Source organism: Brugia malayi, assembly GCF_000002995.4.
Source record: "Brugia malayi strain FR3 genome assembly, contig: Bm_v4_Chr1_scaffold_001, whole genome shotgun sequence".
In the NCBI taxonomy this organism is placed as follows: Eukaryota; Metazoa; Nematoda; class Chromadorea; order Rhabditida; family Onchocercidae; genus Brugia; species Brugia malayi.
Genome location: NW_025062475.1, coordinates 3,659,702 through 3,677,651, shown reverse-complemented (window position 1 = coordinate 3,677,651; position 17,950 = coordinate 3,659,702). Strand labels below are relative to the sequence as shown.

General features: G+C 30.7%; 3 protein-coding genes across 5 annotated transcripts; all 3 read left to right on the top strand.

Moving 5' to 3' along the window:
- Nucleotides 1-548: 548 nt before the first annotated feature.
- Nucleotides 549-8,667, top strand: Bm3601 (Smr domain containing protein; the record flags this gene model as incomplete). The annotated part of the gene is made up of 18 exons (XM_043076431.1): nt 549-688; nt 1,042-1,163; nt 1,813-1,901; nt 2,278-2,354; nt 2,442-2,540; nt 2,852-2,931; nt 3,433-3,506; nt 3,756-3,925; nt 4,103-4,265; nt 4,684-4,939; nt 5,210-5,317; nt 6,201-6,310; nt 6,522-6,631; nt 6,797-6,953; nt 7,040-7,186; nt 7,642-7,795; nt 8,153-8,282; nt 8,619-8,667. The coding sequence occupies 18 exons, from the start codon at nt 549-551 to the stop codon at nt 8,665-8,667; spliced, it is 2,235 nt and encodes a 744-aa protein (XP_042932365.1).
- Nucleotides 8,668-10,338: 1,671 nt separating this feature from the next.
- Bma-taf-8 (Bromodomain associated family protein) lies at nt 10,339-12,161 on the top strand (the record flags this gene model as incomplete). 2 transcript variants are annotated; one of them, XM_043076430.1, is made up of 2 exons in its annotated part: nt 10,339-10,462; nt 11,131-12,161. In XM_043076430.1, the coding sequence occupies 2 exons, from the start codon at nt 10,339-10,341 to the stop codon at nt 12,159-12,161; spliced, it is 1,155 nt and encodes a 384-aa protein (XP_042932364.1). The 2 variants fall into 2 exon arrangements, with proteins under 2 accessions (XP_042932364.1, XP_001893875.2); XM_001893840.2 differs by lacking the exon at nt 10,339-10,462 and having other exon boundaries at nt 11,139-12,161.
- Nucleotides 12,162-13,135: 974 nt separating this feature from the next.
- Nucleotides 13,136-16,514, top strand: Bm1747 (the record flags this gene model as incomplete). Of its 2 annotated transcripts, XM_043076429.1 has the most annotated exons (8): nt 13,136-13,303; nt 13,734-14,046; nt 14,388-14,515; nt 14,630-14,751; nt 15,205-15,262; nt 15,383-15,608; nt 15,830-16,062; nt 16,419-16,514. In XM_043076429.1, the coding sequence occupies 8 exons, from the start codon at nt 13,136-13,138 to the stop codon at nt 16,512-16,514; spliced, it is 1,344 nt and encodes a 447-aa protein (XP_042932363.1). The 2 variants fall into 2 exon arrangements, with proteins under 2 accessions (XP_042932363.1, XP_001893876.2); XM_001893841.2 differs by lacking the exon at nt 13,136-13,303 and having other exon boundaries at nt 13,995-14,046.
- Nucleotides 16,515-17,950: the final 1,436 nt, after the last annotated feature.

Here is a 17,950-nt window from a genome sequence, read left to right as displayed (position 1 = left end):
GAACATAAAACAAAAGTGTATACTTAACACATGCGATTTTCTTATAAAATGTTCTTATATCACTAGCATTATTTACAGTGCTAGCTAAAATTTCTACAACTTAAATTTTAATCAATTAATTAACATACAATATATTATCTTTTCATATTTACCAAACACTTTCTTATTCTAATTTTACATTTAACTGCTATAACTTCTATATTATGAATAGTATAAACTTCTAAGACTTGAAATCATAACAAAATTGTAAAATTAGACTGAATTAAACTATATGATAGTTCTCAGACGTAATTTACTTCCCAGATGTAAAATGAAAAATAAACAAAGAGTTATTGCTACCGACTACCACAGTAATGCAACGAACCAATGTATTGTGATATAACGCGTATTTTGTTGGTTTATAAATTGGGTTGGTTGATTGGTTCTTTTTTTATTTTGTATTAATATTGATATAATTATTGTTTTAGTAATGTTTGTTTTGTTTTTAACACATATTTTTAGATTTTTTATTATTACTATTAATTAAAAGATATTACTGATGTCTAAAAATGGTTACTCCGAGCATTCACGAACAATGTTGGGAACCAACAACAAATTTAGAACATATCCGAAAATGTATTCAAAATGGCCATCATATTATGGTAATAATGCGTGGTATTCCAGGATCTGGCAAATCTTATTTAGCTAGGTAAGAGTTAATTTTATTTATTGTGTATCAACTTTTCAATAATATTATTCCATATATATTTGTTTGGTTATGCTGATGTATTCTAGACATAATTTAGTTCATACTACACTTAGCTAAATTTGGATTAATTAATACTATAGTTAAAAATAGTTAAATTGGTTTTTCTAGTATGAAAATTAATTCTACTCATTTTATTTCATTCAATGTGTGCAAGTATAGTGAATTAATTTATTTTCTCTATGATTGGTAAATTTTTTTTTTATTTTGCCATCTAGATACAGGCTATAACATGCTTTACATATTGTTACTAAATAAGATAATTTGCATAGCTTGCTTTTTCTTTTCTCTTGCAGCGATTTAATATCTGGAACAAATGGTGCAGTTTTTAATACCGATAAGTATTTCGTGCAAAATGGTGTGTATCAATTTGATCCCACCAAATTGGATGAGTATCATCAGAAAAATTGGAAGGAAGGTATGCACTAAGGCGAATTTCATTTGCATACTTTAATCCACTTGTACTGTTGTTTAATTTAATTTAATAGTTTACTCTAAATTAAAATTTAATTTAATAATAATTTACTCTAAACTAAACTAAATTTAGTTTAATATTATCCTAAGACTAAAAATAAAAATTAATATTATCAAATAAGAGAGAATAGTCTTAAAAGTACATACAGTCATGAATATATGTATAATTGGGAACATATGAATGAACATGTAAGCAATGAAAGATGGAAGATTTGAAAATAAAGTTACAAAAATTAGAGCATATGAAGTGATTAATGACATGAATGCTTTTGTTTGCATCTATTATCTCAGAGAGTGATAGTGTTGTCGGAAGAAGAAGGGAATAGCATATTTTTTTGAATTTGTCTTTATTAAAGTTAGCCTAATTTTGATGAAACCTTTAATTAGAAAAATCAAAAATAAGTGGTTTAACTAAATGATAATTGACTGATTTGCGATTGCAGCAAAGAAGTCCACGAATGCTTTCAAATCTTGTGGCGACTAATGTTATGGTAAAGAGATGGGTTTAGTGAAAACACCAGAAAAATCTCCGAAAAATTCAAAAAGGTCTTCATTGAAATCACATCATGTGAATAATTGAGTATTTTTTTCAGCAAAAGATGCAATACAGCAAGGGATAAAGCCAATAATCATCGATAATACGAACATATTTGTAACACACATGAAGCCGTACATTAATCTTGTTGGTTTTTGACTAAAATTTCGAATAGCAATTTTATACATTTATGTTTAGGATTCGTAACTTAAAAAATATTTTGATAAGAAAGAAAAAGAAACACATCGCGAATATGAGTAGATTGAGTGCACGAAAGAATGCATTTGGTAGAAATTAGTAATAGGCTGAACATGGTTGACAAAAAAAGAATAACGAAGAAAATGAGGAATAGAATTCTGCTGAAATCTTACCTTTCAGAATATTTTGAAGCCTTAAGTCCTTGCTTAGAAATTCTTTGAATATAATGGTTAAATATGCAGCGATAGACAAGAAAGGAATTTGGTAGTATGAATAATGTGGTGACTGATTGAAATGTAACAAAAATTTTGCAAAATGTTTCCAGGCAGTGAAGAATTTATATGAAATTTATTTCGTAGAACCGGAAACAGAGTGGAAAAAAAATGCAAAAGAATGTGCTAGGTAGTATTTATGTTTTATCTCCTTATTTTTATTATTTGTGTGGGAAAGAACATTTTATTTCGAAATTTTGATTTGATTTAACTGCAGGCGTAATGCACACTCAGTGCCAGAAGAGAAAATTGCGTATATGGCTGAATGCTTCGAAAAAGTCAGTTTAAGTGATGTAATAAAACCGACGCAGTTAAGGTAAATCAAAATATTGGAGGCGGAATTATAGGGATTGTGGATTTTCATATAAGAACAAAATTACTTTTGAAGTGCTAATTGCTTTTATTATCTTATGATTAAGCATTTTAACGAACTGCATTATTTTCCATATTAATTACGAGGGATGAATTTTTCTAGAAGATTTTATAAAGTTTAAGCTTTTGTTATTTCTAAAACAGTAAAATTCAGATCCAGCTAGAAAATTTAGATAGAAGCTAATTTACAAGTGAATTTTATAGCATATGTTTTTATTATGGTCAAATGTTAGATATCAAAAAAATTTTTTGTAGAACAGTACCACCACTGGTTGATATAAACGACGAAGATGATACTTATAATTTATTGTTATCGAAACTAGATTCTCTACCAGGTAACCATCTTTGTTTTATCGTTTTAATTCATTTTAGGTAGATAAGACGCATCAGGTTTGCTGCTACTATTAAAATATTTCTTTTATAAGTTATATTTGGCTGATTTATTCAATTTTTATGATTTTCATATGTTCTTTCTTCATTTTTTGCTTATGCATGCGCATTTTTTTCCAAACTTTCTGATTTTTATTTTTGCTTAGAAGATGTCTTTTTGATCTATGAAATTATATTTTCTTTCACTGATCCATTCATTTGCACTTGTTGAGTATAGTTGCTTATAAGCCTAAATATGAAATGAATCAAATAAGATAGTCATAGTTCTTTTATGTTGTCTGCTGCAATGTCTGATTCTTTTTATCGTTGTATATTAAAGTATTCGAAAGATGTACGAAAACTGCATGCTAAGAAGCAACAAGTCGAAAGAGCTGCTTCCTTTCCATCAGCTATTTCACAGTTTGCACTGCATGAAGCAGTAAATTTATTAAAAATTTTTTTTGCAGATTCCCTTTTGGGAAAAGATGCCACTGACAACAAAAAAAGCTCCGAACAATTAATTTCTTTAATTCCACATCAGGTTTTGTTTTTCTGTGATTCGTTCCAAAAATTATAAACCGTAGGGGTGTGATAAATTGTATCAACGATTTGAAGTGGCAAAAGGGAGAATCTTGTATTTGGTAAAGTGATTAAAAAATTCTTTAATGAATATGTAACGTCATTCGAATTTGTTAGAGTTTTGTCATTTCAAAGCTATTAGTTTAATCACATTTTTTTTTCTTATTTTTATTTAGATAATGGCTTTTCTTTATTTATCGACAGTTTTCAGATACCTAAGAATCTGCGTACATTTGGATGTCAGACTAGTGACTTAATTCGAGTACTTGATTTATCAAATCCTTCATCATCTGTAAACGACGAATTTGTTTGCGAAACGGTGTGCGATGCTCCTGATTTTAGTTACAAAAAAAAAATGAAAGTGAAAGCTACTCAGGCTGGGTTAGTTTTTGTTTTTTTTTTTTTTTTTCATCCCACAGTAAAAATCCTGTTACTCATTTACATTTTCTATTAAGCATTATAATTTTTATCTCCATTTTGTGGATTCTAAATATCAATGACTATTCTGCTGGATATTCATATTCCTTTTGTTGATTGCAATGTTTTTTTTTTCTTCAGTGACGGCAACATTCTATCTGATATCGAATTATTGATAGCGTTTTTCCCGGATGAGAAACCTTCCGATCTATCACATATATTAGAGATAGCTGGACTTAAAAATGCAATGACGTTACTTAAAGAAATGAACGCTCACATGGATATTTGCACTCCAGTTGGCAAGGTTATGATTTCCTTAATGATTATTATTAATATGATCCGTATTCTTACAATAACGGAATTCTTATTTAAATGTGTGTTTCTCGCATGGTTGTATATGAAATTTGCAAGAGATTTTCGTTTTTTCCGGAAAAACTTTTTGTCTTGGGCATTTTTTTTCAATGGAAAAGGGTAATTAATGCTGAAAACATAATTTTTGTTCTTGTAATTCTTTTCCAAACCTGGAAAATGCATCGAAATATTTTGAAATTTGATATGTGGTATGTTTAAGCTGTCTTATATGTTGCAGCAATAACAGTAGCATTTTCTCAATATTCGAATTTTTGTCCTGTGTACTGTTTTGTATAATTCCATAAATTCCACAATAGCTCTTCAAACTTCGTTTTTTTTTTTTTCTTTTTTTTTCAATCACGAAATTTCAGAATAAAAATATTGATGCGGAATCATTATCGCAAACATATTACTGGTGGGACAAATCAGAATGTGAGCAGGTCGATAATAATATCGATAATAATAGTTCGCCAGCGTTTGTACCAAATTTCGAATTGAATAGACCGATATCCGAAGAGTTGGCTCCTTGCACTTACATGCAATGCTGTGATCCAGAACCTGTACCATCGGGATATTGTCGAATGCAGATATCAGTTGATATGATGGAGCAGCTCACTCAACTTTTTGGTTTTTTTTTTTCTTTTTCTTTTTAAAAATATTTAAGATGTAGAACTCACAGAGCTAGTTACTTTTTTGAAGATTTGTTATTTAATTTAACTATATTTATAGAGAATGCGAATCTTGGATGGTTTAAATTGTCTATCTTTGATATCTTGTTATTTGAATTTCTAATCAATTTGAATTAATTAGTATAAATTGTGTGAATCGAAAGAATCGACACTGGAGACTTATATTTTGAAATTTTGTTTTCTTTTTGAAATGACGGTCTATTTTAAGGTGATGCTGAAAGCAATACTTTTTTAAAAACATATGTGGACTTACCTATCTATCTTTGGCGTCAAATTTATTTCCACTGGCAAGGCATTTCAACTACAACTACAGAAGGTTTTTTTTTTTTGAGGATGAAGACTATGTGTTCACATGTTGCTTTATTTTTCTACTTATCATTGACCAAATTTGAGTTTATTTTATTTTATTGTTGTTCTTTTGGATTCACCGCCGTTAACAACTTAGTAACAGGTGAAACCTTTTTGTCTGATTGATTTGAACAGAAAATATATTACATCGGTACAAGGAATATATAATATGTTGGGAAAAGATAGATTATTATATATGAATTACTTCAAATCTCTCGTAGAAATGTAATATATTCATCTAGAGAAATTGATTAGTAAGATTTACACTTTTAATAATACAGTTACCCAAAACACGAAGTTGAGGGCGTGAGAATATTTTCTAACTGGAGTAATTGTTTTCTGGATTAGAAAAATTACTTCATATGCTTGATAATAACTTTTGAACAACATCAAAGAATAGAAAGTTGTCCAGAATTCGTATGCTGAAAGTTGATAAATCTCACATTGAACTCTCTGTTTGGAATCGTGAACCTTTCATGTTTCCATAGCACTACTTGTTCTATTTAAAAATATTTTCCTATAACTTTTATACTTACTAACTTCCGTAGCTTTGCATCATAGACGAGCTTATGCTGATTGAATCAGAATTAAAATTCCTTAATTCACCTTCTTTGTTTTGATTTGCTTTATAACTAATATAACTAAGAAATAGTGTCGTGAAAGCCGTTATTTTTTATATTTCGTGTTTACTGTTGACTACGGCTGAGCTTCATCACTGGCTTTTTGAAGTTTTTGCAGCAATGTCGATTGAATAACCACAATCTGAAACTCGCTAATTAATTCCTACATAATTCCTATTATCATATTGAATTAGTTTGTTATATCTGAATTGGTGACAGTTGCCGTTGCAGTAGATAATGCATTTGGAAGTGAGAATTTCGATTTTTCTGCACTGGTTAGTTCTGATGAAGAATTAGCGCGAATATTGCAAGGTCACGAATTGGCATCTGATGAATTTTTGGTTAGTAGCTAAATCTTCTCATGGCTGATTGAGTTTACGTTGCTCAAAAACAGAAATGCATATTCTCCTGCAAAAAAAAAATTTTTTTTCATTACAATTTTTTAATCTAATTTGCATGTATGCAAGTTAAAAATTTTGGAGAAAAAAAAATTGTAAACCAGTTATATTAGTATAACAGTAATCATATTCAGTAGTCCTATTCTTAATTCAGGAAAATGGCAAACATATGAGTATTGCTGAAAGACTGCAGTTAAGTGCACTGATGAAAGATTATTCAGGAGTTGATCGGGAACGAATTGCAGAATGCTTCCGTGACAACAAGTAATATATAATAATAGATTCTTATTATCTGTGCTTTCGTCATTGGCTATATTTTTCGTCTCTTTTACTGGTTAATATTTCGATTAGATTAAACCTAATGTAGAGGCACTACTAACTTTGAAATTTTTTGGATTTAATGAACTGGAATAATTGCTTTTATTTTAGGTTTTCTGCAGAGGCTACTCGTAATACTTTAGATCTCTTCGTAAATGGTAGTGAAAACATTCAAACAGTACCAGCCAATCCGTCTCGCATTGAATACCGTCCAAATCAGTCTGGTAATTGTAGTGTGCCTGCAGCATCTTCCTATGAAGAATCATCGGTAGGTTCTAATAAATTCACCAATATTATCCTTTTCTTGTATAAAATTTTAGTTTGTTAAAAGATTCAGGTCAAATTGCTTTGCAGGTTTTGAAGCCGGATCTGGAGTTAGCTCACAAGGAGGCATTTGAACTACGAGAGCAAGCAGAGTGGTATGATAAACAGAAGCATGAATTATTGTTGCGAGCTAATAATCATCGAGATTTTGGAGCCAAGATGCATTATTTTGCCGAGGTAGATAAGTAGCTATATTGAAATTTCGAAACTTTCTAAATGAGCAAATTGTAAATAGGAATGGGAATAATTCAAGGTTTGTAGAAATGCCATAAGAAATCTTATGCTTACGCTATGTGACCATTTTTAAACCTTTAAGTGCTATTGATATAGTTCATATACTCGCACTGGCTTAGATACTACAAATGGCTTAGAGATCATATCGAAATTTCGAGCTATATTGAATTCTTCTCAGTTCTGTTCTGATAGTAATTGTCTCCAGTTACTTTACATTGATTTGGGAAACGTTTAGAATTCCAGCAACTGAACTTGTATAAGATTGCTAGAATACTTTAGTGTGTATTGCTGGAGCTTGCTATACATCTTCCTCACTTCATCGTTAAACAACTATAAATGATTTATATATGTGTTGCAAAATAGTTCTTAATTTCGTCCTAATTCACATTTAATTGCAGGCTCAGAAATTGGGAAAAAAAGCAAAAGATTGTGTGGCAGAACTCAATGAACGGTTGATCAAAGCGAATACATCCACTTTGTTCATCGATTTGCATTATATGAATGTTCAATCGGCTCTTAAGCTTCTTAAAGCCAAGCTGAATGCTGCAGATAGTAAATTTACATATTTTCCCTTTTTCAGTAATATCTTAAAAGAAACATGCTTTTATAGGTTTAGACATCAATTATTTCTTAATGTTATAGGCACTGATTGCTAGTAGTAACATAATCAGGATGTATTTTGAAGTCATATGTTTTTGTCTCTTCGCAGAATCAAAAAAGCTTGCATGTATGAACCGAGTGAGTCTTGTATATATGAATTTTCGGCGTAAGAAATTCTCAGTTCTTAAACAGTTCATTACAGAACGAGTTGAAAAGTTATTCACACTGCATAAGAATTTGAAGTTCCGGTGATTTAGTAATTAATCATTTCTTGCAGCTTTCACTCTTCTATACTGTGAAAATTTCCAGGACCTCCGGAATTTCGACGTGGGCGATCCCGGAAGAAACTTGTTGTTTTGACTGGTTATGGTAAATTGAGCGACGGACAAGCAAAAATTAAGCCAGCTGTTATACAGTGGCTTGAGCAGTGCGGTTATGAGTATGTTTCAAGGATTTATTTCCTTTCAGTTTATCTACATTATTTTGTAGAATTCTGGCTCTTTAATCGATTTGTAGTTCGTTGAAAATTCGTTAAGAAAAATTTACATTTGTTTTTGGGATTAGTTCCGTTACTTAGATTTGAATGTGATCCTAGGATTGAATTATGGATGGTTGCATTATTATTTATTATTATGGATGTATGGACACAGTTACTCGTTTACAAGTTTATTCGTTTGTAATGCACATTTATGTCTTGTACAGATAGCGGTACAAGACTTCATATCAATTTATTCATTTTTTAGTTTTAGCTTTATTCATTATATCTTTCTTTCAGATATTATAATACCTCGAACAAAGGTGAATTAATTGTAGAATGTAAATAGCAAACCACTACTTTCATTCGATTTTATACGTTGTGAAACTGGAAGGTAAAACTTTTTTAATAGTTTTAGTTGATTTGATTAGTTGATTTGTTTCTCTACCTCTCAGTAATTTTTTCTTAAAAGTGTTATTTTTCCTTATCTGAAAATAGTTTTTATTTTACATATTGGCAAAGTAAATTGAAGTTAGTGATCGTATGTGGGTTTCTAAATACTATTCCGTATTTTTATTACAAATATTGCTAGAAATTCTTTTAACTAGTTCTGAATTGTACTAGAAAATATCAACCGAAGTGCAACTGTGCAGATGTTTTTGTGAAGCTAAGATAATGTTCAAGATAAATTTTCATTTTTCTCTCTAATATCTTTTTTTTTTTTTTTTTTTCTTTAATGAAACTATTAGGATGAATTTTTTACTGCATTATCTTCATTCTTTTTTGTGCTGTTTTGTTGTTGCTTTTGACTAGTGCTATGAAATATGAGATCTGGATGTACATTTGAGAGGTTATTCACTTAATGCAAACTTTAGTAATAAAATCTACTTCAGTACTTTTTTAATAAAATATTTCTAAGTTAGTGAAATAGTAATTTTTTTTTTTTCTGTTATTGCTTTTGTGAAATATCTGCCTCAAATGATTTTCAGCTGTTTATTGATACTTGTAAATATCCTTCTAATTATTGTGGTGTAAGAAATAATTTTTGACATCGATTCATATAGAAAAGATTTTGCTGTGTTGAAGAGTTCAGTTTATTAGTTAACTAATAAGATGGTTGGTTGATTACTTCTATGAGAGGGATTATATTTTCAAGATTCTTTTTACTATTAATTATCTCCGGGAGCGTATTAGGCATGTTGTAAAATCATATAAATATGCCACTGGCACTCTTTCATATCTCTGAGAAATTTTTTGAATTTTAAAATTTGGAATTATAAAAATAATAAAAGTATTCTAGATAAGATATTTTTCACTATTTTTACTGATTATTCACTGTCTGCACATCATAATAATTGCCTCGAAATTGCTCCTATTTACCTCATTTTATATAATGTTATATATTTTATTTCATTTTTGTCATTCTCTGTGCTATTCATTAAAAAGATACAATTTGATAGGTTACGAAATTGTTTGACCAATACCTAAGTTATTTTAAAGAACTGAATAACAAATTCAAGAACTTGTCGAACGGGAAATTTCTTGTGGATTCATACGTGTCTTAACTGTTTTATGAATTTATATTTACTTTAAAATCTTCAGTGAATAAAGAACTTTTTTTATAGTGTGAATCCCATCGATTTATTGCATTTAAAAGTTTTGATACTCAGTTGGTTATCTTGTCGTTTTTATTTTCAATTGTTATTACATTCGTATGGTTATTAATTATGCGGAAATATCTTTACTTGTAATAATGCAGCACATGATCATACAGGGATTTTGCTAGGGTGAAACTTATGGTTCTGTAGAATTGAAATTCTAACAACCTTCAATCCTATGATCGTTATCACTTTCCTTTTCTTTAATCTGTTTTTTCCTACTTATAAAAAAATTGGAGAAAGTAGTGAAGGTAAGTTCTTATTGGAGTAATCTGTTTCGTAACTAATTTTGTTCGGTGGAGTTTATTTATAACTTAAAGCTTTTGTGTATAAAGCATACTATTTTTCGTATGTTTAGAGGGATGTTCCCAGCAAATAAGCCTTTGCCACCGCCACCTCTACCTGAAAAATCATTCTGGAAGAACAAGAGTAATACAAATGAAGCTTCAGCGCCAGCAACAGCAAGTCATCTTCAATCGCCGTCAGGTACTTTTAATTTCGATTTCTTTTGGAACTTCCTTTGCTGGCAGCTGACGCTGGAGCTTGCAAACATATAGGATGTTGAGGCTATGGGCTCATTCAAAAATATCTTGATATGCAGGGTGGAGCTGGATAGATGGATAGAGTTTCCAGTACTTTGTTCGTGTATTATATTTTATCATGTTCTTTTGAATATTTCTTTTTTATTTTATTTATTTTTTTTCATGTTAAGAAGCGAACCCTTTTACGACACTTGAGTACATCCTGAATTCCGGATTTTTTGAATTTAAAGTTGTAAGAATTGTACGTAAACCTTTCTATCTTACCGCATTATTAAATGATAATTGGATGAATACAGGTCAGGTTTAGATTTGTTAGGAAATGTCGAAAAAACGGCTTGTTTTATTTCTTGTGTCCTATGCATTATTAAGTTTGTGTACTGAAGACATTCTGTATTTTGTTCTAGAATACTGATATACGTTATTTTCTGGAGTTTAGTTGTTTCTTGTTCTAGAATTTTGTTTTGCTTTCGTTTCTTAAAAATAAGTTTCTAATTTAATAAAAAATCTTTTGTACTTTTCAAGCACTTTTTAAATGTCATTTTATGCTTGTTATTTTTTTGTTCACGTATAGCGTCTGTTTTTCACACAACGCAATGACGAAGCAATTTGCAGCCACAGTAATGCATTCTCTGCCATCAACAAGTTATTCGCCAACAGTAGCTGATTACGTGTATCGACGTGTATTACGTCAAGCGGTTGCTGCTATCTGTAAACAGGCCGGTTTCGAAACGATTGAAGCTGATGTTCTCGAATTACTCACCCATATGATTAATTCATATATCAATGAACTGGCCGTTACCACACGTCAAATGACCGAACATGCTGGTCGTACTATTTCAACACCATCAGATACAATTATGGCATTAGTAGATTTAGGTACTGCAGTTTCTAGCTTGCCAGCATTTCTGAAAGAAGCAACCTCTAAAGGTTCTTTGGTGATAGCACCACCACGTGTACAGCAAGCATCGCATCCCCAGCAGCAACTTCGTGTCGGTAGCTCACGTCCACGTCCACCGCATATTCCGGATTGGTTACCTCCTTTTCCTGATCCACATACTTATGTACGTACTGATATATCTGGGGAGCCAGAACCTTCATACGAAAAAGCACGTGAAGGCTTGGCTTTGTTGTATCGAAATACCGTTACGTCACTGAAAGATTTCGTTCTACGTACCCATCCGTCTATTTCTCTCTTCGATCTTCATAAACAGCGTATTCTAAAAAAGATTGCTGCTGCTGCTGCAGAACGTATCCGTCGACAGCAAGCTCAAATGATGGCATCCGTGGAAGAAGATGAAAAAAAAACAATGACGAATGGAGCAGCAACAATAACACATGATGCTGAGCAATTAAAAACTACGGATCCGGAATTTCCTGTTGATATTTCCGAAAAATTTTTCTTTGAGGAAGACAGCGAAGAAGAAATAGGTCTGCTGCAAGCTGAAGTGCCGACTTTTGGAGAAATTATTGAACCAAAAGCAACAAATGAGTCATACTTAGATCCTCTTTTATTTGATTTGCAAAATGAATTAGTAACTGGGATAAGAACCAAGTTACAAGAAGATACTGGATTAGATGGGAATCCGTTCTTGCGTTCACCGAAAATGCCCTCGATACATGACGATGATCCGATGCATGAGTGATTTTTTTCTGGAATTGTTTTTGGTCGCATACTTAGGAATATTGTTGCAGTTTTGCTTACATAGATAAAAACTTTCAATTCCTTTTCATTCAACGGGTCGTTTTATTTCGTAGTAGTTCATATTTATTAGGAAAATGGAAGCTAAAAAATAATAGATTTTGTTTCGAAAAAGTAATTGTTATTGTTTTTGTAAATTATTGATGAATTACTGATGCAAAATATAGAAAAAAATGAGTTAACTCAAGGCTGAAATGAATGAGTCACACTAATTGCTGCTATAATTGTGAAAGTATTTGTTGTTATTAGTACTTGCAGCACAATATGTCTTTTTTTTTTTTTTTTGTAGCTTCATGATTTAAAATAATAAATGGTGATTTTAATTTCACATTAATTGGTTTTGTTTTGAATTCCTGATAACTAGGTATATTAAAACAGATTACTTTGATTAAAGAAGGTAAATAACGAAGAAAGGAATTTTGTAGTAGTATGGCTGAAGGTGTTGAAATTATATAAAATGAATTTGATTTTGGTGCTTCATCTTCAAAATGCAAAATTTTCGCTTTCATCTTTGATATGTTCTTGACAAGAAGTGAAAATAAGCTTTCTAAGAAGCTTAGGAAACACCGAAAGAATTCATCCGTATGTTTTACTCTTCCAAAAGCTTTTTTTTTTTAAAATCATTTTTATAAAAGTTTTTCTTCCTTAACGATTGGAAGGAGAGAAAATATAATTATTTGTAAGATTATGAAACGGAGCTGAGCCAATATTTTTCCAATATTTGATAAGAACTCAGTGATATCTTTTAATTAGTTGAGGCAATACTAATTCTATTCAATTTTTCATTTGAAAAAAAAAAAATCATTGCTGTTACATCTTTTTTATTTTTTTTTAAATGTACTTTTAATATGACATTGAAGTTTTAAATTTATGCGCTCTTAATTTGTTTGCTTTTTATTCGGATATAATAAATAATAAATGAAATTTTTAGGAACCTTTGGAACTGGTAAATTTAGTACTGCATTCAGTACTGCAAAAGCTGTCTTTGATGTCGTGAAAAAACCGGAAGTACAACAGAGGTTGATTGCAGCAAGTAAAAATGAAACTGTTCGATCAGCAATTTCATCTCTTGCTAAAAACGAAGCTGTAGGTATTTTACTTGATAAAATCAGCATTTTGGTAAATAATTCACGAATTAAATATTCAAGTAATTAAATATGCAGGCAATACAAAATAAGCATGTTAGAAAATAAATCATTTTCGTTGTTTGATAAAAATTTTTCTTTTTGTAAAACTACTGAATTCTTTCCATTTACTGAATGTTCTGAGAAAGGAACTTTTTTTTTTTAAAAAAAAAATTTTTTAAGGTTTTCACTATCAACTATTGTAAAGCTTATTAGATATGAATTTCTGAACTTAAAATTCTTTCCCCGTTAGCTTTTTGATTTTTCCGTATTTTTTGATGCAGTAATTCTGTGGTTCTTCAGTAACACTTACTACAGTAAATAACCGAATTAGTGTTTCGCTAATTCAGAAAGTAGACAGATTTGGTTAAATTTCATGTTTCGTTTTTCAGGTACGTAAAGTTACCCTGAATGCTCTACAAGATGAAAAGACTTTGAAAACAGCATATGATATTGCTCAGGCCTGTGACAAGCAACAACAACAGAAACGTCTTGTAAAAAAACATAGTATACCAGCTGATAAATTTGTCAACCATGCTGGGACTTCCAACTCCATTGTAAACAAAGCGCCGACATCAATATATCCTTCACTTCCTCCATCGCAAGATTATGCATCTGATATTAATTCTAAAACTGTTGATAAATTTGCAGTCATGCCTAGTCAGTCAATTTCATACGATATCTTTCAATCTAATTTCGCTTCGGGTAATTTCACATTTGAAATATTTTTAAACTCTCAATTTCCAATTATTAATATTAAAGCTAGAACGTTGAATAATGTAACAATCAGGTTGACGGCATTGCATTAATAACAATCAAGTGAAATTTTTTTCTTGAGCTTTATCCTAAAGGCCTGACTGATTTCAGAGCCCAAGTACCAAACTTTATTAGTAATTCCTGGGATTACTATTTTTTGGTCTTAAAATTTATTGAAGACGTTCTAACTTCTGATTATTTTATTCTTGCAAGAAAAGAAAGAAAAAATCTAATTGAAAAAAACTGCATTGGAGTCGAATTTTCGAGATTACATGATAGTACAGTTTCAGAAGCGAATGCATTTATGACAACGAATCAAGAACAGCAGCCGTATGGCTATGCAAAATTTCAATTCCTTGCGTCACATTTTGATGAACTTTCTGCAGAACCATCGGATATGATTATTTTGGAAAAAAGGGTTTTAAAAAATTTCTCATTATTTTTAGAAATTGGGAAGGATTTTAAAAGTTTTCCTCAGTCCATATGTCTTGAAAAAATGTTTTCTTAGAGGAATTTTTTAAGTTGATGTCAGGTAGATGATCAGTGGGTCTATGCGCTCAATAAAAGAACTGGTCAAAAAGGAATTATGCCACTTTTGTACATTGATGTAAAAATTCCTCTTCCCACATCATTAACCTCGTCGACTTCTCAAATGTAAGTTTTATATATATATATATATTTTACCATTCTGCGATTTTGTTACTCATCCAAAGAGCGAGGATATATTCATTATTAGCTATGTCATTTATCAAGTTTGAACTTTTGGAAACAAAACTAAGAAGAGCTTTATTTTTTTCTTTTTTTTATAAATTATGTTGTTAGAATTATTATGTTATTTCGTACTGGTATTTGATGTTGCTGATGTTGATGTATAATATTGTAATATAAAATGGCATTCGCTTTCTTCAGTTAGGATTAGTTTCAAATGCTAAAATAAATAAATCATTTAAAGATTTGATACCCGGCAGATTTTATATGACAGTGAAAGGAAACATTAAAGGAGTTATCAAACATCGATAGATTAGTAAGGAGGCTGATAAAAAGCTTTTATTCAAGTGGTTTTTTTATAACGTATTGATAATATTGATAATTTATAAAATTTTTCAGACCATATCGTGTGGTTGCTTTATACGATTTTGATAGTAGCGTATCAGGAGATCTTACGGTAATCCATGTTGATTAGAATTTTAACAGATTCGTTCCAACATTTATGATTAAGTCTTAATCATTAGTGGTTTCCATTAATAAGTCCAATGAAATTGTTTATATCTACAAATTCTTCTAGTTCCGAGCAAATGATGAAATTTATGTTGTGGAAAAGATTAATGACGATTGGTTATGTGGTAAGATTGGTGTACACCAAGGTATCTTTCCTGCTAATTATGTTCGGGAAATTACCGTTCCGTTAACAGCACCTTCTGAACCCATAAGTTGTTATACATCAGCGGAATATATCAGTGCTTTATATGATTACAACAGTGACGTTGAAGGTGATCTAATTTTTAAAGCAGGTAAATGAAGCGTGTTGATTTTTTATTACAATCCAGTTCTTTTTGTTATCATAGCAATAGTTAATATTTGGAAAGATCTCTTTAAAGTTCATCGTAAGTTGTTGATAGTAAATAGATTTTAGAATTCATTTCATATTCATAATATTGCAATAAGTCTTCTAAAACTTTGCTATACCATTGTCATTAGTAGTAAAAATCTCTAATTATGCTATATTTTATAGGCGATCAGATAGAAGTACTAGAATGGGTAAACGAAGATTGGTTGAGAGGTAAGCTGAATGGGAAAATTGGCTTGGTACCACGCACTTATATTGAAAACTGTAGCAGCAAAATTGATGCTGGAAAACATTTAAATATTACGAATACAATTGTCACTGCAACGAATGATTATTATAATAATGCAAAAGACCATTTATGCTTCTCGAAGGGAGATCAAATCGAAGTGATTGAGGAGGTTAGTTTATTGATCCAAAATTTCTTTAGTTCCTTCAGATTGAGAAAATTCCGATTGGCAAACGAAATTTTAAGTGTTACTAGGATCACACTGAAATTGTTAGAATCGAAATTATAGGAATATGTGGAATAACTAGACTTTTCACTAATAAGCAACAACCGCCTTGGGCCTAGTAAAGTCTCGAGATAGGGAGAGAGACGGGGGTATTGTAATACACTTCGCCGAGAATTGCACGGTCTCACAAATCCACTTCAGATTCAACCTCTAATTTTGCTTAAATTGGTTCTTTTTGCATTATCAACTTATCTTCCAACTTTCAGCAACACTTCTGGAAGTTTTCCGTATTTTATTTGCAGATTGATGGTAATTGGTTGAAAGGAAAACTGTTGCTGAATATGAGTAATACGAAATCCTTCCCGGTGGGATTATTTCCAAAGTCGGCCATTTTATGATTCTTGTGTTCTACCAGTGAGCTTTTTGTTGTTATATTACTACTGTAAAGTAATATATCGAAGATTTCCGAAATTTATCTAACATACTGATGTCAGCATTATGCAAAAAATAAGGTATTTTTTCAACTAAAATCCTATGCCGTAAGTTTCGCTTGGACATTTTTGATTGTGGATATTTGATTGAAGATTAGAATCAGAAATTTTTTAAATTCATTACATGTCACTAAACTGGGCCGCTATAATTGGCCTTCTTGCTATCTTAATTCCATTTAAACAGAAATAAAACATTTTTATCAATCGCAAAACAATAGTCTTAGAAAATCAATATGACATCGAAAATTGGGTACTGCAGTGAATATATAAACATCAACTAAATCGAATAAATTGTAGAGAAAACAGACATTATGAATTATAAGGAATGTTTGTAAATTTTTCTTAAAGATAAATACATTTGATGACTGCATTTTACAACGACAATAAACTGGACGAAAAAAAAATGTTGAAGGTTGAACTGACTCTTACCCCATATCCGTGATTTTTGCTCAGCTTTTGATACATGAATGATACATCTTTTGAGCTATTCTAGATAAAATTAAGTAAAACTTAACACAGTATTCAGAGCACTTTAAAAGTGCCTTGAGTGTTAACTCTAATACGCACGTTCCATTCAATGAACATGCTGCTTAGGCGTAAAACACTCGTCTCTAAAAATTGAAAAACCTACCTATTTATCACAGGAATGCAGCTTACTTGACCTGAAAAGTAATGAGTGCTAGGATTGTAAACAAGGATAGATCTGTAAAGCTGAGGAAAAATCTATAAGCAAAGAAGAAATCTGTGCAAAACTTACAAGCAATGAAATGCGGTTTGCCAACTTCCCCTTATTACCTATGTTTCAAATAAAGTGCAACACAATAAGACAATAATTGAACTCATTTCCTAAAAGAAAGAAAAGTAATAGCAACCATCGTTAAATTTATTTTTAATTTCACTGGAATTTTTTTTTTTTTTTCAAATGATTAGCATTTAAAAAGCACTAATTTGCTGAATTCCTGACTATGTCAGAAGTATTTGTTGTGAAGCAGTACCGAATTATTTTAAGAGTTCTTTCAGTAAACTGTTAATACTGAACTGCAAACACTAACTTCAACTAAAAAATGCTGCTGTTCCAATGATATCTATGCGGTTACAAGTGTCCGTGTATGACTGAGTTACTGTTGAAGGGAAATTTAAAAGTGGTGTGGGTCTAAGCAGGTTAACTGTATTAATAATAAGAGAAAAATGTTGACATCGGATTCATTTCTGTGAATAATTTCAGTTAAGATAATGGAATTAATATCTACATCTTTGATAATAAAGATTTTACACAAAGAAAAAAAAAAGTAAGAAATGATGAGAGCTTAGAACAATCAGATTAAACTAAGAAATTTGCTTTA